At 58.5% G+C, this 21,992-nt stretch overlaps 1 protein-coding gene across 7 annotated transcripts; it reads right to left on the bottom strand.

Moving 5' to 3' along the window:
* Window positions 1-7,932: 7,932 nt before the first annotated feature.
* OSBPL7 (oxysterol binding protein like 7) lies at window positions 7,933-20,339 on the bottom strand. 7 transcript variants are annotated; one of them, XM_060133601.1, is made up of 22 exons: window positions 20,219-20,322; window positions 19,937-20,065; window positions 18,777-18,931; window positions 18,543-18,668; window positions 18,315-18,368; window positions 17,590-17,703; window positions 17,124-17,234; window positions 16,911-17,028; window positions 16,174-16,277; window positions 15,728-15,820; window positions 15,511-15,643; window positions 15,049-15,422; window positions 14,241-14,378; window positions 13,553-13,646; window positions 12,387-12,619; window positions 12,104-12,241; window positions 11,187-11,250; window positions 11,008-11,086; window positions 9,896-10,040; window positions 9,648-9,792; window positions 9,435-9,561; window positions 7,933-9,228 (listed from the first exon to the last, which is right to left on the bottom strand). In XM_060133601.1, exons 3-22 carry the CDS (start codon window positions 18,849-18,851, stop codon window positions 8,829-8,831), a joined length of 2,865 nt encoding a protein of 954 aa, XP_059989584.1. In that variant the 5' UTR covers window positions 18,852-18,931; window positions 19,937-20,065; window positions 20,219-20,322; the 3' UTR covers window positions 7,933-8,828. The 7 variants fall into 7 exon arrangements, 6 of the variants coding, with proteins under 6 accessions (XP_059989584.1, XP_059989585.1, XP_059989586.1 ...); XM_060133602.1 differs by lacking the exon at window positions 19,937-20,065 and adding an exon at window positions 19,187-19,234 and having other exon boundaries at window positions 20,219-20,273; XM_060133603.1 differs by lacking the exons at window positions 19,937-20,065; window positions 20,219-20,322 and having other exon boundaries at window positions 7,933-8,937; window positions 9,106-9,228; window positions 15,049-15,144; window positions 15,328-15,422; window positions 18,777-19,505.
* Window positions 20,340-21,992: the final 1,653 nt, after the last annotated feature.

The following is a 21,992-nucleotide window of genomic DNA, read 5'->3' as shown; positions in this document are numbered from 1 at the left end:
AGATAATTCTGTCTTCAGACATCTCTGCCTCCACGCCTCCTGTCCTCACCCCTTGCGGCTCTTCCAGCCCGCGCTGCCCCTTCTCTGTCCTCCCCTCGGTCAGGACTTCCTTTTCCAGGTGGTCATCCCCGGGACACACCTCATACTCGTTGAGGTGGGGAGGATGAGTGGTGAGGCTGTTGGGGGAGGCCGTCCGGGACTGGGCTCCCGGGCCTGCCCTCTCTGCTGGGGGAGCGCCGCAGGCGGGGACGGGGTCCCCGGTCCCACAGCGCCAGGTGCGCGTGTTGGGCGAGGGGACCGGCGTTCGTGCGCGCGGAGGGAGGGCACGGAGACTCCGGCCGCCCCCGCGGACCCCGCGCCTCCCCGGCGCCCCGAGGCCCGCAGCCCCGGGGGAAGCGCAGAGGCGACCGAGGACGCGGCGCGCCGCTCCCTCCCGCCCGGCCCGGGCCCCGCGCTCGGGCGTCTCCGGTCCTCTGGCTCCGCCCCGCGGTCAACGGGCCAGCTGCACCCGAGCGGCCGGGTTGGGAGGCGCGGCTCTGTCCCCGGGTCTCCTGCGAAGCTGGGTGTCCACACGCGCCCTGGCCACCTGCCACCCAGGCCACCCCGTGTCGGTGCCACAGGTGAAGGCGAAAGTGCCTGGGGCAGGTGCCCACTTCTGTCCCTTAACCTTCATCTTTATCAGCCTGGGACTTGATGCCCTTCCAGGACTTTCTGGCCCCTTTCAGCTTGGAGTGTCTGACTCAGGTGGGACAGGAGTTTCTCAGAGTCCGAGGCTCCTTAACTGGGGAGGAAGGATCAGTCAGCTAACAGACACAGGGATGCCGTGTTCCGTCTCAGGCACTGATGGTGAGGGGCCCACAGAGGTGAGGGGTGGTGGCCATTCCCCTTGACCAGTGCCTGAACCACGCACCTTTTGGGGAAGGTGCTTTTTATCTTCCTTTTCTTGGAAAAAGTATTGGGAAACTTAGGGCACTGACTGGTGTCTGCATGCCCACCCTTGAACTCTGCAACTTTCTCTCTCAGGGAGGACTAGAGCTGCACTGGGAGGCCCCATGTGTTGGGGCAGCAGAGCCGGTGGTGACTCTGGTCCAGGTCATCTGAAGCCACCCTTGTCCGGTGCCCCACTGCTGTGTCTCACAATCTCCTTTGACAAAGGAGAGAAACTGGGCCATTATCATTATACCCACCCTACAGAGGGAAAAACGGAGGAAGGGAATAAATGGCAGAGCCAGACCCAGCACTCAGACCTCCTGGTTCTTAGTCCAGTGCTCTCCCCTGCCCACCTTGCCTCGCAGGTGGTGGAAGGGGAGGGTGCCAGCCTCTGATGGACTAGCTTGGAGGAGAGAAGCTGCCCTAGGCCTGGAGTATCTTGCTAGGTGATAGAGAAGGGAGCTAATGGGACCAGCCCTCCCTATCTCCCACTCTCCAGCTCTCTCCAGGGGTCCTAGGCGAGATGGCTTCCCACAGCAGCCAAGACTTCTCTGCTAAACGGGCACTGACCTAGCTCCCTTCGCATCCCCAATCTCATCCTTCCCGGGAGAGCACACGGATGCCCCTCACACCCTCCCACACATGCATACACCCTTGAAAAACACAACACAGGCCCAGAACAGGAGTACAAATGCAGGCCTGTGTATCATGTGTTACATACTTAAAGATTATAAACCAAGCTAACCAATATGTTCTATTATCCAAACTTGACAAAATATAACTTCATTATGACCTGAAAGGTCAGGTTCGAATTTAGAATTTCCAGACTCCTCCAAGCTCCTCGCCAGTGTAGGGAGACCTGGCACTAGGCCAACAGCAGATCCTCATTTCTGCCATGGGTGGGACTGCTCACACTGGTGGGCAGTTAACCCTTGACAGGGTGTACCTGGAAAAGATACCTGCTCTGTGGCCTAGAAGCCAGTTGGTCAGGAATTCCGTCCACCCCACAGACCTGCAGCCCTGTGGGAGGGGCGCTGTCAGAGGAAAGCCAGAACCAGACCTTTCAAAGCTGAGGGCCCTGACAGGGGCACCTCTTGTCTGGACTTAAGGATGGCCCTCTTCCTACTCTACATTCTACCTGCCTTTCTCTTTGGAAGTTCAAAGTTAGGGTAGAAGACTAATTCAGAGTTTCCTGACCCAGTGTGTGATGGGTCTGGGGGCCACAGAAGCAGGAGAGGTGTTAGTAGAAGCTTAGTGGAAACTTAGCGGAAAGTTCTCTCATAGGGGCTCTGTGTGGTGGAGGGGTCTTGAAACAGCCCCTGGGGGCACTGTTACCTGGCAGTGAGGAGGCACCAGCAGAGTGCCTCCCCCAGACCACCTGGGTTGTTTCTGGGAGTGGTTGGGACACCTGGGTCTCCCAGAAAAGGGGGTTTCCTGGCCCAGTGAGTGTTCTCTGAAGAGTACAGGTGAACAGTGGTTGGATACCCTGCTGATAAATGGTGTCTGTGCTCATTTCTCGCTGCTGAGCTGGGAGCCAGCCACTGAAGATTCTCGGGGGCCTGATACTCAGCGAACAGTGGATGCAGCCAGCCACTCACCAGGTGGGCTCAGGATGTGCCTGAATGGGTCCTTTCAGGAGACCCAGGTGCCCTCTTGAGGCTACTTGATGAATCTCACTACCTCCATCCTGCATACAGGGACTCTAAAGCCAACTCTCCTCCCCATGCTCTCTCCTTCTGGCTCCTGTCCAGACCCTTCCAATTTCTTCTTCCACCTACGGCCTCCCCATAGTCCAGCCCACCCATCATTTTGAGGGGCCTCTCATGTTAGGAACTAGCAAGGCCCAGCATCCCCAGTGCCCTGGCATCCTGGGGCACAGTACCAACACTTCGGACTTACCCATAGGAAAGTACCCCTCCAAATACTTTAGGGCCTGGAAGCATCTTCCAGCAATCTGAGGATTTTGTACTGTGTGATGACATATGTTAATGAGACATGGGTAGTCTCATTAACCCCAACTCCTAGGGCCAAGCTCACCCTGCCCCAGAGCCCCATGCTGAGCTGACTCTGGTGTGTTGGGGATCTCAAGAGCTCTCAGTGACCCCTCTGTGCGTGGGGGCAGGTGAGGAGAGGATGAGGCAAGAATCAGGGTGGATCAGTCCCTGAACTCTTCAGGCCAGGTGGCCGGGTTAAGAGTCTGTACCGGGGGCTTCCCTGGTGGCACAGTGGTTAAGAATCCGCCTGCCAATGCAGGGGACGTGGGTTCAAGCCCTGGCCCGGGAAGATTGCCGCGGAGCAAGTAAGCCCCGTGTGCCACAACTACTGAGCCTGCGCTCTAGAGCCCACGAGCCACAACTACTGAGCCCACGTGCCTAGAGCCCGTGCTCCACAACAAGAGAAGCCACCGCAGTGAGAAGCTCGCGCCCCGCAACGAAGAGTAGCCCCCACTCACCGCAACTAGAGAAAGCCCGCGCGCAGCAACGAAGACCCAACACAGCCAAAAATAAATAAATAAATACATAATCTGATCCTGCCTGCAATCTATTCTGAGTCCATATTCGGGAAAATTCTAAAAAAGAAAGTCTGTACCAGGAATAGGTGAGCAAGACTTAGCCCAGAGCAGCCTGTGAGGGTCCCTCTGAAGTCTCTGCTGCCCTCCCTGACCACCCAAGGGGCACAGAGACAGGTCCCAGGGGGAGAGCACTAAGCCCCACCTCCTTTTCTGCCCATGCGGGAACCAGAGGGTCTCTGAAGGGGGAAGTCACTTGTGCAGTGGGCCCTTTCCAGGAAGAGGGCATCGTTAAGCTAATGGCCAGCCACAAGGGGCCCCCTGAGCTTTCCCTAAGGAGGCAATGTGACCAGGGATCTTTAAGGTGCCTGTGAAGAAGGGGAATAGTAGGGCCTTTGTGGGACAGGCCGAAACCAGCGGACCGAAACCAGCGGACTCGAAGTCAGGCATCAACACCTTTGCATCCCAAGCAGGCGCTGCAGACCCTGAGGGTATCCCCACCACTGCCCCGATGCTGCTTTCCTTCTCCCTGTAGCAGAGCCAGCGGGAAAAGCCCACTCACAGCCACCTGGGCTGCATGCCGTTGGGGAGCAGGGAGGTGGGTGCCTCCAGCTTCAGGGGATCAGATCCGGACCCTGTCCTCCAGGAGAGGAAGTGAGGTGTCCCCTGAGAGCTGCAAGTCAGCACATAACGACTCCGCCCAAACCCCTGCACTAGACGACCAAACTCTAGCAGAGCTTCCAGCAGCCTGTGTCCCTAGGATGAGCCCAGTCCCCTCAGATGCCTGCCTGAGAAAACTCCACACTGCCAGCAGAATTCACTGCTTGTTCTAGCCAACACCTGACACCGGGCCCTGACTTCCTTTTCTTAGAGCATTTACTAAGAAGGGCTTGTAATTGCGACTCCTTCCTCCGTCCCTCCTCCTTCTACAACAAGAGTGTTTTTCTCAAGGACCTGAAAACCACTACTTGAAATGCAGCCATCAGGAAGGACAGAGGTCCTGTCTCCCAGTCTCTCTCAGAGGACAGGATCCTAGGATGATCGCTGCTCGCGGGCACCCTGGCCTCATCGCACTGACACTGCCGACCCTTTGTAATTTTCTCTTCTCTGAGCTGCTTGAGGCCCTGCTGTCCTTCCCCACTCCTTCATTGTCCCCTTAACCGCCCAGTCTCCTCTGCACAGATCAGAACAGAGCTCAGCTCTTTCCCCTCCTGTCAGTAGTCACCGAATAAAATCTGTTTTCACCACTTCAGCTAATGTCCGACTATGTTTACCTTTGACACTGGCTCCTGGCCTGGTTCAGCACTCCCTCCTCTCTGCGACTCACTACAAACACACAAGCACGCACCCCCAACCACCCTTTATTCAGAAGATCCAGGGACTTTGGGAGGGTGCAGGTTATAAGTGTTCTGGTCTTTTTTTCTGGGCTTTTTTGCCCCTTGCTACCCAGGTATCCCCATCAGCAATTCAGTAGCTAATTTTTTTTTTTTTGGCCATGGCACGTGGCTTGCGGGATCTTATTTACCCCACCAGGGATCAAACCTGGGCCCCACCAGTGAAAGCACCGAGTCCTAACCACTGGACCGCCAGGGAATTCCCTCAGTAACTAAGTTTTAGGGTTTTTTTGATTTTTCTTTATGAATTTTTGAATTGTATTTTATTTTTTTACAACAGGTTCTTATTAGTTATCCATTTTATACATATTAGTGTATATATGTCAATCCCAATCTCTCAATTCATCACCCTGCCCCCCGCCGCATTCCCCCCTTGGTGTCCATACGTTTGCTCTCTACATCTGTGTCTATATTTCTGCCCTGCAAACCGGTTCATCTGTACCATTTTTCTAGGTTCCACATTTATGCGTTAATATACGATATTTGTTTTTCTCTTTCTGACTTACTTCACTCTGTATGACAGTCTCTAGATCCATCCACATCTCTACAAATGACCCAATTTCATTCCTTTTTATGGCTGAGAGTAACTAAGTTTTAAAAGACGATTCTAATCTGTCTCTAGGTGGAGCGATTTGGGGTTGGAGGGTCCACGGCAGGTGAGGTCAGGACGGTCAGCTCTCACCTGCCCCCCTCACCCTCTGCCACCACCCTCGGGTCCAGGTTTTCCCCTGCTGTTCAAGCTCTGACCTTTGCTCATCTGGGAAAGCAGGTGCCCGGCTTTACAAACCGGTGTGTCCCACCTTGCCTCTTTCCCAAGCCAAGTCAGGATGTGGACCGTTGAGCCCATATCCTGCCCTCGGCCCAGGCCCGCCACATCCTCCCAACAAAGCCAGGGGTCTGTGCCTGGGCTGGGCTGCCCTGAGGCCCCACGGTGAGCAATCCTGCTGTGAGCCCTCAGCTCAGACTAGACTGAGAGGGATTTGTGAAGGAGGCCCAGCACTTCTTTCTCAGACCAGACTTGAGCTACACCCCCAACTGTCTTCCTGGTGCCCAGGAGGTGGCTACCACCCTCTGTACCCACAGCTGCTTTTGCCCCTTCACACTCTGTCCACAGAACACAGCCTGCAGTCAGAAATCCAGGCTCCCCTCAGCCTGGCCTTAGCGCCCTGTCAGCAACGATCCACCAAACCCTGGCTGGATGGGGAGGGCTTCTGAGAGACGACAGTCCTCCAGCAGGGAATGCCCCAGCAAGAGCAAAACCAACCTGACCACCTTCACCGCTGAGGGGAGAGGATACTGGTCTCGACGGCGATAGCCACAGACGGCTTGGCTCCTGTGGGCAGAGGAGTTGCTAGTCTCCTGTCTCCACTACAAAAATAACTTTGGAATTTGGTCTATTTGAAACTCTAGTTCTTAAAATATGTGGAAGTTGAACACAGGCTGGTCAGTCAGGCTGTGTGTGGCTCTGGGTAGAAAGGGTGGGGGAGGAAGACAGTGTACCTTGTTTTAAAAAAGACCCTGAATGTGTGCAGGCTTTGGCTTTTTTCTGGAATGGGTTGAGGTCATTTCTGGTGCATGGTGTCAGGACAAGTGTGTTCCTTTTAGCACCTTCTGTAAATAAACTGTGGAAATGTGGACCCCACCCACCCACCCCAGGGGCAGGGGTGGGGGTGGGCTGGAGGAGAGGGAAGAAGAAAAGGACTAGGATTGGGAGGGCTGTTGTAGCTCAGGGGTCCCCTCTGTTCTTGCTGCCCCCTGAGAAAGCATGACCAGCTCTTGGGACATCCCTGCTTCTCCCTGTAGCAGAGCCAGCGGGAAAAGCCCACTCACAGCCACCTGGGCTGCATGCCGTTGGGGAGCAGGGAGGTGGGTGCCTCCAGCTTCAGGGGATCAGATCCGGACCCTGTCCTCCAGGAGAGGAAGTGAGGTGTCCCCTGAGAGCTGCAAGTCAGCACATAACGACTCCGCCCAAACCCCTGCACTAGACGACCAAACTCTAGCAGAGCTTCCAGCAGCCTGTGTCCCTAGGATGAGCCCAGTCCCCTCAGATGCCTGCCTGAGGAAGCTCCACACTGCCAGCAGAATTCACTGCTTGTTCTAGCCAACACCTGACACCGGGCCCTGGCTTCCTTTTCTTAGAGCAGGGCCTGTGTGTGCAGTGCGGTGGGCTGAGGGGCTAGGAGACAACTAATGAAATCAGGAGCCTGGACATACATTCTCCTCTAAGACACAAAAGAAGCCAAATGAAGGACCACGGAGTCCCTGAACAGAAAGGCAAGGCACTCGACCGAGGTCAGAACAGCTTTGGAATAACAGAGCTGGGACCTGAACTCAGCCGAGACGGTGCGGGAGGGGGAGAAACGCAGCTCGCCCTGTTCTCCCATCCCTTAGTCCCTCCCCGCTCCCACCTTCCCTTGAAAAGTCACTGAGGGGGCGAGAGGGTGAGCACAGACCTGACCGAGGATGCTGGGGGTGGGGGCAGCTTCTGTGCCAGAGGGGGACAGGGGCCACACAGTTTTCTGCCTGCTTAAGGAGTTCGGGTTTTCCCGAGGCGCTCAGAAGCAATGGATGTATCTGAAGCAGGTACGAGGTGCCATATTTCTCTTTCAAAATATCACCCTGGAGCTTCCCTGGGGGCGCAGTGGTTGAGAGTCCGCCTGTCGATGCAGGCGACGCGGGTTCGTGCCCCGGTCCGGGAAGATCCCACGTGCCGCGGAGCGGCTGGGCCCGTGAGCCATGGCCGCTGAGCCTGCGCGTCCGGAGCCTGTGCTCCGCAACGGGAGAGGCCACAACAGTGAGAGGCCCGCGTACCAAAACAATAATAAATAAATAAATAAAATATCACCCTGAAAGCCAGCATTAGAATGGAAGTGACTGGAGGCTCCGAGGATACTGCAATAGTCCAGGCGAAAGTTGATAAGGGCCCAGCCTAAGCTAGGTGCAATCACGAGAAGGGGTCAGAGAGACACTGAGGCAGAATTGACGGGAGGTGAGGATTCAGGGAGAGAGATGACATTGGGTCTTTAGCCCAGGTGAGTGGGGAGCTATGGGCCTTCACTGGGCTTGAGTGCACGTGTTTTTCAATGAATGGTCACAGGCCAAAGTTTGGGACAGTCTTTACTGGAGTTTGGAATGTCATAGCAATTCACCTTAATCAGAGGCAGACTGGTAAAATGAGCAGCAATGGTGGCGGACCCCCCGCAGGGGACATCCGGCCTACACGAGGAATCCTGCTCGCCCGCAAGCAGTACACAGGCACACGCACACACTCTTCTACACAAACCAACACTCTCACGAGTGCTCGCTCACTCCGGGTGGGTCAGAGGCCAGGCGCCCTTCCTGCCCTGTCTGCTCTGGGGGATCCACTGAGCTGAGACTGAAGGAAACCACTTGAGGACCAGGGACGAAGGAGCTGCAGGCGTTTTGCAGTTTGGGAGAAGGGGATCCAGGAAGATAGGAGAAATTGCCAGGGCCAAGCAAAGGGAGCCCCTCTGGGCCAGGGCAGGGGGAGAAGATGCTGGAGATGGGGCATGGGAGGGACGGGGGTGGGAGAAAAGGCCATCCCCTCTCCTTCACTCACTCCAACCTCACAGCTGGGGCCCGAGTCCTGGGCAAGGGAATCCTGGGGAACGTCGAGGGGTCCCCTGTGTCCTAGGAAGGCACTGAAATGGGGAACAGATCCTGGAGGGCCTGGAGTCTCCCCCAAGTACCCCAGGGGGTAAGGAAGGGGTTGACAGAGCAAGGAGGGTCTTACATGCTGGTTGTCTGGGGCAACAAGACTGGGGAAGCACGAATACTGCTTCCCACCCCAAACAAGGGGTGGGTGATGGGCTGAGATGCAGCCCCTCTGGCCGGCAGAGGGGAGAGGGCCAGAGCCAGGGCTTCCCCTTTGGTCTCCAGGGCAGTGAGTGGGAGAGCCTGGCCTCGCCCATGTGTCCGTGGCGGGGTGGGGGCAGGAGGGGGGGGACCGGGGCCTCCTGCCCCTGGGGCCTGGGCTACCAGAGCACGGCCCCGTCCAGGTTCCCGTAGCCCGGCTCGGCCCGCAGCCGCCAGTATGTGTTGTTAGTCACCCACCACTCCTTCCCGCTGCTGTCTGTCTGCCGCCTGGGGGGAAGGGGGCCATGGAAGAAGAGGGGTGAACACCCAGCACTGAGGCCGGGGTCCCGAGACGCTGCCTTACGCTGCCGGCCCCACTCAAAGCAGGAAGGGGCTAGTGGGGAGGAGGAGGGGGGCCTGGGCTGCAGAGAGACCTGGAGAGGGGGGCAGAGGCACCTGAAGAAGCGAGCCTGGTGGACAATGTTGTTCTCCTCCATGACTTTGCGCCTGTCTCGCTGAAGCTGCTCGATCCTTCTCTTCTGGGCCTCGGCGGCCTGTATGTTCCCCTCCTCCAGGTACCTGAGCATCCAGACGGCGGTCAGCGGAACTGCCCACTCTCAGAGGCCCCCAAATCCAAGGTCGCTCTGCCTGCCCAGTTCTGCCCCCAGACGGGTCCCATCTCCCCGAGGCAACTCAAGGAAGGACCTAGTCCCAGGTCTGCGTGGAAACCCACGTGGGGAGGGAGGAGCCCGGAGCTTCCGGAGCGGCGCCCGCCTGGCACTGACCTCTGGTCTGGCCGGAGCCGCGTGTCTGTGGAAGGCAGGGACCGCTTCAGCTCTGCCGTCAGCTCATTCAGCTCCAAAGCAAACTGAGTGAAGCCGAAGTTGCGCTCATAGTTTGGGGGCATTGAGTCTAGGGGGAAGGCAGGGGGCTGGGGCAGGTGGGCTGTGCACAGCTGCCCTCACCTCTGCCCAGCCCACCCCAAGCGCCCCACTTACTGGGTTTCCAGATGCACTGACCGCCCAGCGGGGGTCCCCGGTACAGGCCCTCGGGCCACTTCCCGAAGAGTCGGTGGAGGACGCGGCCGCTTCGGCTGAACACGGCACCCTGCACCTCATGGACGTTGGAGCTCCAGTACTTGGCCTGGGGTGGGGGTGGGACAGAGGGCTTAGGGAGGTGTCCCCTCCTCTTCCCCGCGGCGCGGCGAGCTGCTGGGACGGAAGGGTGGGGCAGGGAGGCCACCCACCTTGCAGAAGGTGATCTTGCAGTGGCAGGAGCTGTCCTGCGTGTTCCGGATGAGCACCTCCCCGTAGTGCTCAATCCAGCGCTGGCCACTCAGGATGTTGTGAATGCAGGACGTCACCTTGTTCCACTCAAAGTGGTCCCCAAACCTGAGAGAGACAGAGCATGGGGGGGGGCAGCTGGCCGGCCCTGGGGAACAAGTGCCACCCTGAGCCGGGGAATGCCTGTCTCATCAGAGCAGGTCATGCGGGTCTGGGAAAGGAACCCTGGGGTCCTGGTTCCAGCTCATGGTCCTTCCATGAAGGACGACATATTTATAAAGGAAAGCAGCCTTCACAGAAAGTATTCAACTAACACATCTCCAGCTGTTGAGAAAGCTCCAGAGGGCCTAAGTCACTGGGGTAAAAACATAGGCGGGTCTATGTCCTTGGGATATATGTCTGTTCACATATATCAGCTGTTTACTCCCCACTTCTGTCGAATATTACTTATTACTCTTGTTTTATAGACGAGCAGACTCAAGGCTCTGAGGCGTCAAGTCTTTCTGCCGCTTGTCTAATTAAGCAGCAGAACCAAGACTCCCGCCCAGGACTTCTGACCCTGAAGTCCAGGGTCTTCCCCGCCCCTGCACTGGCCTCTGGTTGCAGTTCCCCACCTATAACGTGGCTAGATGAGGGTGCTTCAAATGTGGTTTGTGAGCAGTCCTGAAATCACTTTAGAATCACTTTAGGCTTGTGTGCATGTGTGTGTGTGTGTGTGTGTGTGTGTGTGTGTGTGTGTGTGTGTGTGTGTGTGTGTGTGTGTGTGTGTGTGTGTGTGTGTGTGTCTGTGTGAATGGGTTACTGTGCACTGACTTGACGTCTCAAATGCATTCCTTACTGTGAGTCATGGTCAAAAAGTGCAAAAGCCACTTGATCAGATGACCTTGCTGAGCCCTTCCAGCTCTAAGACTGTTCACCTTTCTTTACTGACAACTGCTGTTAACCCAGGTATAAATGTACAGACACTGCCCCACCCTGAGCAGCTTCAGACCAGGCCTCTCTCTCCTGTCCCTCCCACGTCCCCATCCCAGCCCGGGGAGGATGGCCTGTAGGCTGGGCCTGTGCCTACACTCACCTGGGCAGGCTCACATTGACCATCCCCACAGGCACAATCTCCAGGGATTTGCCCCAGAACTTGTTCTTCCACTTCATGTCTGGAGTTGGGTGGGGGAAGGAGAACGACTGCAGAGATAAGACCAGAGAGTGTTCCAGCCCCTCCCCCATCTGCGCTTCACCCCCAGCCCCACCCTTTACCTTGCCAGAATATGAAGTTCTCAGACTCCGCATGGCACGCCGAGATGGGGGGGTGGTGGGAGACCTTGATGAGCAAGGAAGTCTTCTAGAGGCTGCTCCTGAGGACCCTGGGGTCTGCTCCTGACCCCAGGCCCCCAACATCCCTCACACCCCAGTTCCCCAGTTCCCCTGGGAACCAGAAGACCAGTTAGTTCCAGGTCTCTTGTCTAGGTGTCCTTGGCCACCACCCAAATTCCATCTCCCTCTCCTTTCCCACGAGGCCCCTATGTTCTCCCTTCTCCCTCCCTCCCCTCTAGGGCCCTCCTTGCCGACCCTGTGCATGGTGCCCTCCAGAGATCCTGCCCAAGTCCTCTAGCAGTGACAGGTGGGGCCTCCACCCATGGCCTGCCTGAAAGCCAGCCCTCCCATGAGGACCCTCTTCCCTAATCATCTTCTCCCCCAAAGCCGATTATCACCCTGCAATCTCCACAACACACCCTTGGAAAAACTCGGCCTTGCCCTCATGAGAACAGCTCCCCATCTGGAACCTTGAACTCAGGGATCCCACAGCCTGCCCTCCTTGCCTCTCCCCATCCCCTGGCGCCCACCACTGCCTGAGTGTTCCCTACAAATTGCAATTCTAAGCATGTCACTCTACTGCTTAAAACTCTCCCGTGACTACCCGTGGCCTTCAGGATTTAAAAACCAAGCAACCGATAGAGCTGAATAAGCTCCTATGAGCTTCCACAATCCCAGCTCTAGAACATGGTACAGTAACTCCTTGTTTGAAGTCCCTCTCCCCGAGGAGCGGGGAGCTCCTCCCTTGACGGCCCGACTGTCGGGTGTTCTCGCCCACGCCCTGGCCCCTTGAAGCCCGGGTGTTCCCCGGCCTTGGCCACATGGCTGCCCCAACCAGCCCACTTCTTCCAGGGCCTCACCTGCTCACTGATGAAGCGGAAACCTCGGTCAGGCCGCTCGCACTCGTAGGTCTCCCCCAGGACAGGGTTGAAGGGCTTGCAGCCCGCCCGGTGGTATGTGGAGGAGTAGGCTGACACTGCGAAGGCTGCGATGTACACCTGCAGGGGGCGGGGCGCCGGGGGATCAGAGGAGATGCCGCCCCGCCACCACCCTACCATGAGCCAGGACGGGGGCCTGGGGTGGGCCCGGTAGACCGGATCCTGCGAGGTGGCGGCAGCCTGGGCGGGGGCTGGGCGGACCCACCATGCGCTCGCAGGGGTCGGTGGTCTGGCTGGCCTGGTCCAGAAGGCTGCTGTACTCCAGCTCCTCGCAGAGCCGCTGCAGGGTGCTGAGTGGCTCGTTGAGCTGCACGGGCATCGACACCTTGGACAGGTCCTTGCCGATGTTGTTCCACAGGATGTTCCACAGGCTCACGTCGGCCCCGGGCCCACTGGCCGCAGGTAGGCATCGGCGGCGGGGTGGTCCCACGGCTCCTCCTGGAACACAATCCCGGGGCCAACCCGCCTGTCACTCTGCCTTGGGCACCTCGCATGCAGGCCCACGGCCTCCCGAGCTCCTGAGGTGCTCCCAGGTCTGCTCGCTCCCAGGCCCCAGGCTCGACTCACTATGGGGCAGGCGGCTGGGGGCTAATTCTTTTTTTTGGGGGGTGGTGGGGAGTGGTTAATTCTTGATGAGCTCCTGGGGATTTAGGTGAGCAGCAGAGTTAAGAACCAGAGGACAGTTCCCACTATTGGAAACAGAAACCCTGCACCCCAGAAGCCCTTCCTGAGTCTCACCCTTGGCTTCTGCTCCGTTTCATAAGCACAGAAACCAATGTCAAAATTATTCAGCCCAGGGCTTCCCTGGTGGCGCAGTGGTTGAGAGTCCGCCTGCCGATGCAGGGGACGCGGGTTCGTGCCCCGGTCCGGGAAGATCCCACATGCCACGGAGCGGCTGGGCCCGTGGGCCATGGCCACTGAGGCTGCACGTCCGGAGCCTGTGCTCCGCAACGGGAGAGGCCACAACAGTGAGAGGCCCGCGTACCGCAAAAAAAATAAAAAATAAAATAAAACAAATAAAATTATTCAGCCCATTTTATAGATGAGGAAACAGGCTCCAAGAAGGAAAATGACACGTACAAAGCCACACCGCTAAAAAGCGGGCCCTTCTGCCTATCAGGCCCACGCGAGCCTTCGCAGAAGCCCAGAGTGGAGACTAGCCCCAGGCTGAGCCTGCCCCGCCCCCAGGGCCACCCCTGGAGCACAGTCACAGCTTAGCCTTACTCACCCCCAGGGTCACCCCTGGAGTCAGCACCCGAAGCCATTAGCCCACCAGTACTACAAGGGACTACTTCCCAAGGGGCCTGGGCCTGGACGAACCCCGTTGCTGTGCCCACCTCCTGCCCTCCCTCCTGCCCGTCTGGCTGGCACCTTTCTGACAGCGCTCAGCTCCCCTGAGGTCGAGCACCTCCTCGGACAGGCTGGTGGTGACTTCACTGGTGCACGACTCCTCCTCCTCTGAGCCCTGGGCCAGGGACAGATGACAGGCTGGGCAGACTAGGCCTCCCCCAGGCAGCTGGACAGTGCCCAGGGCCTGGCAAGAATCTGCCCAGCTAGCCCTTTGGTGGGAAGGGGAAGAGAATGTATTTGGGAGGGTCTGAGCCCCAAGACACTGCCCTGGGAGGCCTGGAATCATGGCGTGCCCTGCCACCTTGGGAGCGAGAGGGCCTGGCCTTACAACTAGCAGGGAGACAGCTCGGGGGCTTGGCGGGACACTGAGGGAAAGGAAGCTGGGGATTACTGGGATTCAGGGTCAGGAGGGTGAGCGTCAAGGGAGTGCTAAGGCTGAAACGAGGTCACAGAAAGATGACGGGGTGCAGCTGAGACAGCAGTTTCAGTAGGACCCATGGGGATGGAGCACATCAAACTGGAAGAAGGGTCCCCAGCAGAGATTTCTAAGCCGGGCCACACAAACCCAGCAGATCTGGACGTGTTCCCAGAGAAGTGGCCGAGATGGTTGGAAAGGACTTGGGAATCTACAGATTCCAGTCTCCCGGGACCGCACCCCTCTATTCCCAGGGTCCCTCCTCTCTCACTACCAGCTTCCCCGCTCCCTCACCTCATTCTCAGAAGAGCTGGCAGAGAGGAGAACCTCACAGGCATCAAAGAACTCTGTGTGGGAATCAGCGAGGGAAAGGACGCTGCTCTGGGACAGCTGAGGGGTCAGCTCTCGCCCCTTCATGTACAGAGCTTCTTGCTGTGGGAGCGGGACAGGTGTCAGGCCCAAGGCCCAGCCGGGAGAGTCAGGCAGGGCTCCCCTGGCCTGACAGCTCCCTTGTGAGGGAAGTGTGACTGGGGACTTTTACTATCTGAGTCTGAGACCTGCTGAGCAGGAGAAGATGCGGAGGGGAGCGAGTGTAGTGGGGTATGAAGGCCTGGTGGAAAGATCCCGGCCTGGAAGTGAGGAGACACGGGTTCCATGATAACTGCCTGGGCACTGACTCTGAGCCTGGCTCCAAGCCCTTTGCGTGTATCAACTCCATCAATCCCAACACTCACTCTACCAGGGAGGTGCAATTATTACCCCCACTTTGCAGATTAGGACACTGAGGCTCTGGGTCATGAAGCCGGCATACAGTGGAGCCAGATTCAAACCCATGTAGTACAGGAGCCTGGGCCCATCAATTAGATCCTCTGAGTCTCAGTTTCCTCATCTGTGAACTTGAGGGTAAGAATCACTGCCTCACGGGGCTCTGACTTAGAAACAAAAGCACTCTGCACGCTGTTAAGAAATGACCCAGATGTGGCTGCTGCCCGTGTTCCATGAAAGGGGCTGGAGTTTCAGGTCTGAACGCCAACCACGCCTTCACTTCTGCTGAGAAAGAAGGCCCAGAGGAATGGTCCCCACAGCCCACCCCGGCTCCCACCTCCTCGGGGTTGAGGGAGCTGAAGGAGTCTGCAGTGGTGTCGGAGGACACGGACAGCGAGTGGAGGCGCCTCGGGCCGGCTGCGGCCTCAGAGACCTGCAGGGAGAGGGTGAGGGCACAGGTGCCGGGACGGGGCGGGTGAAGCCCTCCCCAGCCTGCCGGGCACAGCCTGCCTCCTCCAACCTCCCTTCCCGGCCCAGGTCCGGGACCACCCCCAGGCCTGCAGTCCTCGGGGCTCGGGCCCACTCCTCCCACTGGCCACCCTGCCCCCAGCCTCACCCCCAGCCTGGATGGCTCCGAACCCTGGTGCAGGTCCCTCAGTCGGTCCCGTTCAGTGGTGAGGGCGGCCAGGACACTGCTGAGCGAGCTGTGCACTGTGGGGGCAGGCCGGCCATCAGACTCCCTTCCTCTACCTCTCCCTCTCCCCGCCTGCCCCCAGCCACCCCCAGGGCACGCACTCACCCTTCTGAGCCAGGGCCCAGAAACTGCGCTGCACGTGGGCATAGTCTGGGGGTGGCAGCCCGCGGGGGCCCGAGGGGTCCCGGGACTCCAGGTAGCGAGATAGGTTGGGAACAGAGCCGTGGAGACGACCCACCTGTAGGCGAAGGGGAGGGGTTGAAGGGTGCAGCCTCCTTCAGAGCCTCCCACCCAGCATCTCGGGGTCCACACCCCACCTCACCCGCCCGATGGTGTCGTCCTTGGCAAAGCTCTGTGTGCACCATATGCGGCTGGTCCGCTTCCCCTTCTTGGGTCTCTCGGTCGTCACCGAGGCCTGGCAAGTCGAGGTGAGGGAGTTTCAGTCTCAGGGTGGGGAAGACCAGCAAAGCCGGGAGAGAGGTAGACGGTCATGAAGGAGGACGCAGAGACACCAGCATCCCGGAGGCAGAAGACCGACAGCCTGGCAGCCGCCTGGGCACAGGAGGAAGGGGTCGCTCCAAAGGGGCAGAAAGACAACCCTGAGGCGGTCTGGACACGGTGGGGAGGGGCAACGGGGAGATGGTGGCTCTCCAGGAAACCGCAGCATATAAGGGGGACTGGGGACCTGTCCGGGGAAGTGATGGAGATGAAGACAGCAAGAGCGGAGATAGCCCTGGGCGGGCCCCTGCCTCCTCCCCTGGACCTTACCTGGTGTGTGGGGATAACAGGGGCTGAGGGGATCCGGGGCAGGGACTCCAGGCTCTGGAGGAGTCTGTGGAGTTCCTGGAGCTTCCCCTGACACTCAGAGAGCTCTGCGGGAAGGATGAATGAGGAAGTCCCTTTCCCAACACTGGCCAGGCCCCCCAGAGTCTGTCCGTTAGCTTCCCTCCTTCCTCCAAAGACTTCACCGGCAGCCACGGAAATGCCGACACTGGCTGCCCTCCCCCACTCACGAGCCCAAAGCAGTTCCCAGCTCCCACCCTTTGGTCTGGCCTCACCTTACCTCGGCCACCTCCACACAGGCCAGGGGGCTCCCACTCTCGCTCTCCCCCCTTGGTTTGCATTTCCCTCTCCCAGGCCAGCATCGCAGCCTGCAACTCCAGGAATCCGGTTCTAGTGCACACCCCTTCCCTGGCACTACTCCTCAGGACCCCTCCCTGCGTTGGCATTCTGGATCTTCTTTTTCATGAGTCCTGGCCCTGTGTCCGGGTCTGTCTATATGCCTAGAGCACGAGCCCCATCATTCTCTGTAAGCCTGAGGCTCCCCAGGGCAGGGCCCTAGGAGACCTGATCAGCCTAGCGACGGAGGCTGTCTCCCCCATCAGACTGGGTCTCCCAGAGGCAGGGATGGAGGTAACATTTTCTCCTCCTTGTGACTGCTGATGCCACCTAGATGCAATAGCATGGGCCCTTCCCACGGAGGCACAGTGCCAGGGGCCCCTCACCATGAGAACAGCGGTCTAACCCATCACTGTCCCTCAGCCAGGAAGACACCTTCTCCCGAGGTCCAACCCCTGGCAGAGCCGAGGCACTACCCGCTGCCGGAAGCTGGGCACCAGGAACCTGTGGGGTGAGTCAAGGGTCAGCAAGGTGCCTGCCTCCCTGAGTCTCATCCTGAATCCCCACATCATCTGTCACTGCCCCAGGGCCCATCTTACCTTCCGGTGAGTGGTGCTGGGCAGCAGGCTCCGGGGCACATCCAGGTGCTGGGCCAGGCGGTGGGCACGCAGCTGAGCCACCCAGCTCTGGAACAGGTCCTGTGATTTGATCTGCAGAGGTGATGGAGAAGGGGAGGGATGCATGAAAGGAAGGATTGCTTTCTAGAGGCAAGAAGTTGGGGCTCTGGTCCGCAGGCAGGCAGGGTCTCTCCCTATAGCACACAGCTTGTGCAAAGGTCCCTTGCGGGGAGGCAGAAACAGCTTCTGCAGGTCTCCAAGCCTTCAGCTCTGTTCCTGTTCACACAACAGCCAACAGGGCCAGTTTGCCATTGGCTATTGTACATGGTAGGAACTCCCTTCTGGTCAAACTCAGACAGACCCTCGGCCCCTGTCCCTCTCTCCTGCGTGCCCCAGTGCCTCTGACAGGCTGGGGACCAAGCCACCACCTGGCTCCCAGGGATGTCACCTTGAGGTGGTAGATGTTGTCTTCAGTGTCAAGGTCAATGCGCTGGGCCTTTTTGTTGATGGACATGACCGACAGTCGGACATCAATGGAGCCATGGAGCTTCCCCTTGGTGATCTGGGGTAGAGAGATCGGAGGGGGAAAGGGGGACTTGTTTTAGGCCACCAGGGCCACCATCACTGAGGTCACGCTAGGCTCAAGGGCCAGGCAGCAGGTTCACCCTCATGCCCAAGTCACAGTATCAGCAGGACTTGTCAGTCGTCCTCCTGCGCACAGGACACCCCGCTATGTCAAGTCACAATCTGAGCTCTAGGCAGTCACAGAGTGAGGAAAACTTTTCCCACCCTCAGGAATCTGCGAGGCTGAGAAAGGAGCACCTTCTTGGAGAGAGCCTGGGTGTCCAGGCCTTTAGTTCCTTGTTCCTGCAAGAGCAGAGGACAAGGACGACGATGATAAAGCTCCCATGCCTTGGGTACTTATTTTATGCCCGGCACTGTCCTGAGAGCCCTCACCAAGACAAAGACTCTATTAATGGGTGGCTGCACTCTCTCCATCGTAGAAGTGAGGAGCTGAGGCCCAGGGAAGTAACCTGCCCAAGACCCCACACCCAATAATTGGTGTCCCTGGGATTCAGACCCTGCTCTGGGGGATTCCAGAAGCCCCCTGCCCGCGCAGGGCACTCTGGGGCCAAAGTCCTCCCTCATCCCCCAGCCGAGGCCCTGACTCACATCTTGCCGAGTCGTTGCGTAGTGAAGGATCCCATCCTCGAGCACAAAGTATCTCTGTGACGTTGCCCAGAAGGGACAGGGCCCAGGGGGCAGAGAGGAAAGGATGCGGGGAGAGAGCAACCATACAGAAGTTTCTTCTGACACGCAAACAGACTGTACCCCCCGGCAACCCCACACATCCCCGTCGGGCGTCCCCATCCGGCCCCTCCCCTTGCCCTGCCTCCTTACCTTGTGCCAGCCCTTCAGAGGCCACTTCCTCTTCTTGAGCAGGTGGCCTTCCTGCCTCTCGGGCATGATACCCTCCGCCCCCAGCCGGCCCCGAGGCTCCTCCACTACCTCCCACAGCTCGGAGGCCTGCAGTCCAGGACAGAGTTGGGGAGCGGCCGGTGAAGCGACCAGCTCTGCCTTTTTCCCCTGTGGGCCAAGCTCGGCGCGCCCACTGCCTACTCCCCACCCTCAGACCTGCTGGGCACTGCTGGGCTTGGCGGACTGTGTGCTCTCAGCCAGGGAGGGAGGGTCCCGCTCTTGGAAGTCCATGGGGAAGGGAGTGGCCACTCCCTGCTGAGGACGTAGAGAAGAGTGGAAGGGGAAAGATGTCACCTTGTCCTGAGGGGGCCCTTGAAGCAGAGAGAGACCCCGTTAGCACAGACTCGGCTATCACCTTCCCCACCTCCAGCCCCTCTTGCACCCTCTGGGATGAGAGCCCCCGAGCACATCTTCCGCTCACCTGCCACACCTCTCCCAAGCCTGTCCCCACCCCACTCTGGGCAGGTCTCAGCGCCCGCTGCCCAGAGAGGTGGAGCGCGCAGCAGGTAGGCCGGTGCCAAAAGAAAACCTCGAAAAGTCAGCCCTGCCCCACCTTAGGCACTCACACGTTCCCCAGCTCCAGGAAACACCCCATGCTTTCTCTGGAGGATTCCCTGGGGGTAATCAGAGATGAGGCAGGGGAGTGAAGGAAGAGGCCCCAAAATAGGACAGAGGAATCCAGAGACTAGACATGTGAGATCTCAACCCAGCTCTTCTTCCGCCAGGATCCCTGAGCCCAGCACCACGGCATGGAGACGCCTCTGCCATCATCCCTTTACAGAGCCCCCCAACCTCTTGACCCCAGCTCCCCACCAACTGGCCTCCATATCCTCTAGTTCCTGGGCTCCCATTTCTCTGCCTGAGGAAACTGAGGCCTGAGACAGCCCGCATTTTCCCCTGTGCCTCCCATCAATCGCCCCCCTAGGATGCCCACTTCGGACCCTCTGTCCCCCCGTCCCCCAAGCCTCCTTTCTTTCATCCCCATCCCTGGGGCTCCTAAGAAGTACCATCCACCTGGAGAGAGCGGGGGACGAGCCACTGGAGACACATGCCAAGGACCGCACAGGCCCCGCAGCAGTGCCCACAGGCGCCCTTGGCACCAGCCCTGGCCATCCTGGCTCCACGGGGAGATCCATAATGCATGAGGCTGTGTGTGTGTGAGATGGGGGAGGGGACTGGAGGGGCAAGGTTGGCCTGAAGCTGGGGAAGCAGCCCAGATCTTCCGGTGGAGCTGAGGCCAGGAGGGGACAGGGACGTGGTGGGGTGTGGGTGGCCAGGAGGTCAGGGCAGAGGGGCCCATGCTACCAGAGGCTGACCTGGGGGGAAAACTCCTACATTCAGCCATTGAAAGTTAACAAACTCTCCAGTGTTTTGGGTGTCTCTGTGCCCTTTTCCTGGCTCCGTGGGATCCTGGCCCCTCACTGCTTGCGGGTGGAGGGGAGGCTCTGTTAGTAGAGGGTGCAGGTCGAGGTGAGCCAGGTGGGTGCCCCCTTTCCACCTCCATTCCCGCCCTCATCTCTGGAAGAGCAGACCCACCAGCTTCAGGTGAATGTCCCCTTCTTGGGGAATGTCAGCTGATGCCAGCGCGGCCCCCTTACCCCAGGGTCCATGGACACCAGTGCTCCTTGGCCCGCGCACCGCTCCGCCTCTGTCACCGTCTCCGAGCCGCCAGCTCCCTGCTTACGGAGCTGAGCAGTGGCGGCAGCTGCAGCAGGAACCAGGAAGGAAGGAGACGTCGGAGCCTCCCCTCTAGCCGGATCTCCTCACCTCCCCCTCCCCCGGCCCCTCCTCCAGCCAAACTCTGGGCAGCCGCTCAGCTCTGCCCCCCTGCTCCCCGGAGGACTCAGGGCTGAGCCGACTCCCCAGCACCCACAAAGCTTGGGAGTGAGAGCAGAGTCCCCAGTGGGCACAGTTCCAGATAGATCACAGAGGACTAGGGAGCTGCTGGCCCCAAGCTAGTGCTGGTAAAGAATTTGCTCACACTAGTATGGCCTTGACCCCAATTAGTACCCAAGGCCATTTCCTTATTAACCCCTGCCTCTCAGTTTTACATCTGAAAATAGACTGTGGAATTTGGAGCCAGCAAAGCTTTCAGGTTGACAGAAAGGGAGGGGTGACCCATGGAACCACAGCTGACAGTGCCAAAGGCAGTCAGCAGGGCATAGTTCAAGAGGGCCACAGTGAGGCTGTCACTGGGGGTGATGCCCCACCAGGTCAGGACCCATGGGGGCCGGAAGCACCTATGTAGTAAGACACCCCCCACCCCCCAGCCTACCGAGTCTTTGGATGGGGGGCAGGTCTGGGGGCGGTAACCACCTGGCTGTTAAAAGGCTAGCTGGAGCCAACTCTAGTACCCTTGGCCTCCCTTTCTGAACACCTTTGCCCTTCTGCTGGAGTACTGTGTGCAGCTGCTCAATTCTAATTAAAAATTACCTCTTGAGAAAGGTCTAGAATTCATTCAAATGAATATGAACTGGACTGACAGCTTTAAGTGCAGTGCAGCCACTTACTGGAAAGAAGTGGGTTTAATGCTGTGGTTTCAGGCAACGCCAGCAGGTGAAGGATGCAATTCGAGGTTCTTCTTTGATTCCCAATATGACATAGGCCACTTCCCCAACCAGCCGTCCCATGGGCCTTGGCTTGCACATCTCTCAGGAGATGCCTGCTCTCTGTTCCATTCAGAACCTCAGCAGTCCCTGCCACCCCCGGAGGGCGTCCTTAGCACCTGGCAGGGTTCTGGGAGTCAGCGAGAGCACTGGGCACCACTGGCCAGACCAGCTCTGGCATCCAGGAGCCTCAGGGGCCTTTTAATTCAATTCCTATTGATTGAGCATCCCTGGGCGAAAGGCACAGAGCTGGGCACTGTGGAGAGCTGGTCCTGAACCAGGGAAGGAAAAGCTGCTGCAGACCATCATTGCCAGAGCAGAGTCTGCCCAGGACTAAGGAAGCTGTGGCACTGCTCCTAGAGCAATGATCAACTAACTCCCCGCATCACCCGCGTCCACCCGGAATGCGCTCCAACCAAGGACAAGGGCAGGCTTCTTGTCATACACCCCCTCTCCATTAAAAACCTCCAGTTCCCTGAGACTTGGATGAGGCCTCCTACTCAAGAGCCCCCAGACCCCCCTATTAAAACAGAATCCTGGCTTTCCCTCAGCTCCTTTTTTTTTTTTAATAAATTTATTTTATTTTTGGCTGCGTTGGATCTTCGTTGCTGTACGCGGGCTTTCTCTAGTTTCCGCGAGCGGGGGCTACTCTTCATTGCGGTGCACGGCCTTCTCATTGCGGTGGCTTCTTTTGTTGCAGAGCACGGGCTCTAGGTGCGTGGGCTTCAGTAGTTGCAGCACGTGGGCTCAGTAGTTGTGGCACGGG

Source organism: Lagenorhynchus albirostris, chromosome 20 (genome assembly GCF_949774975.1).
Source record: "Lagenorhynchus albirostris chromosome 20, mLagAlb1.1, whole genome shotgun sequence".
Classification (NCBI taxonomy): domain Eukaryota; kingdom Metazoa; phylum Chordata; class Mammalia; order Artiodactyla; family Delphinidae; genus Lagenorhynchus; species Lagenorhynchus albirostris.
Note: the sequence above shows the minus strand (reverse complement) of the source record. Positions and strands in the feature narration are given on the sequence as shown.

Coding starts and splice junctions, on each gene's coding strand:
- OSBPL7 (XM_060133599.1), bottom strand. CDS start 18,851: ATGGACTTCCAAGAGCGGGACCCTCCCTCCCTGGCTGAGAGCACACAG. Junction 18,369..18,542: donor CTCTGAAGGGCTGGCACAAG/GTAAGGAGGCAG, acceptor GCAACGTCACAG/AGATACTTTGTGCTCGAGGA. Junction 15,423..15,510: donor CTGGGCCCTGGCTCAGAAGG/GTGAGTGCGTGC, acceptor CTGCCCCCACAG/TGCACAGCTCGCTCAGCAGT.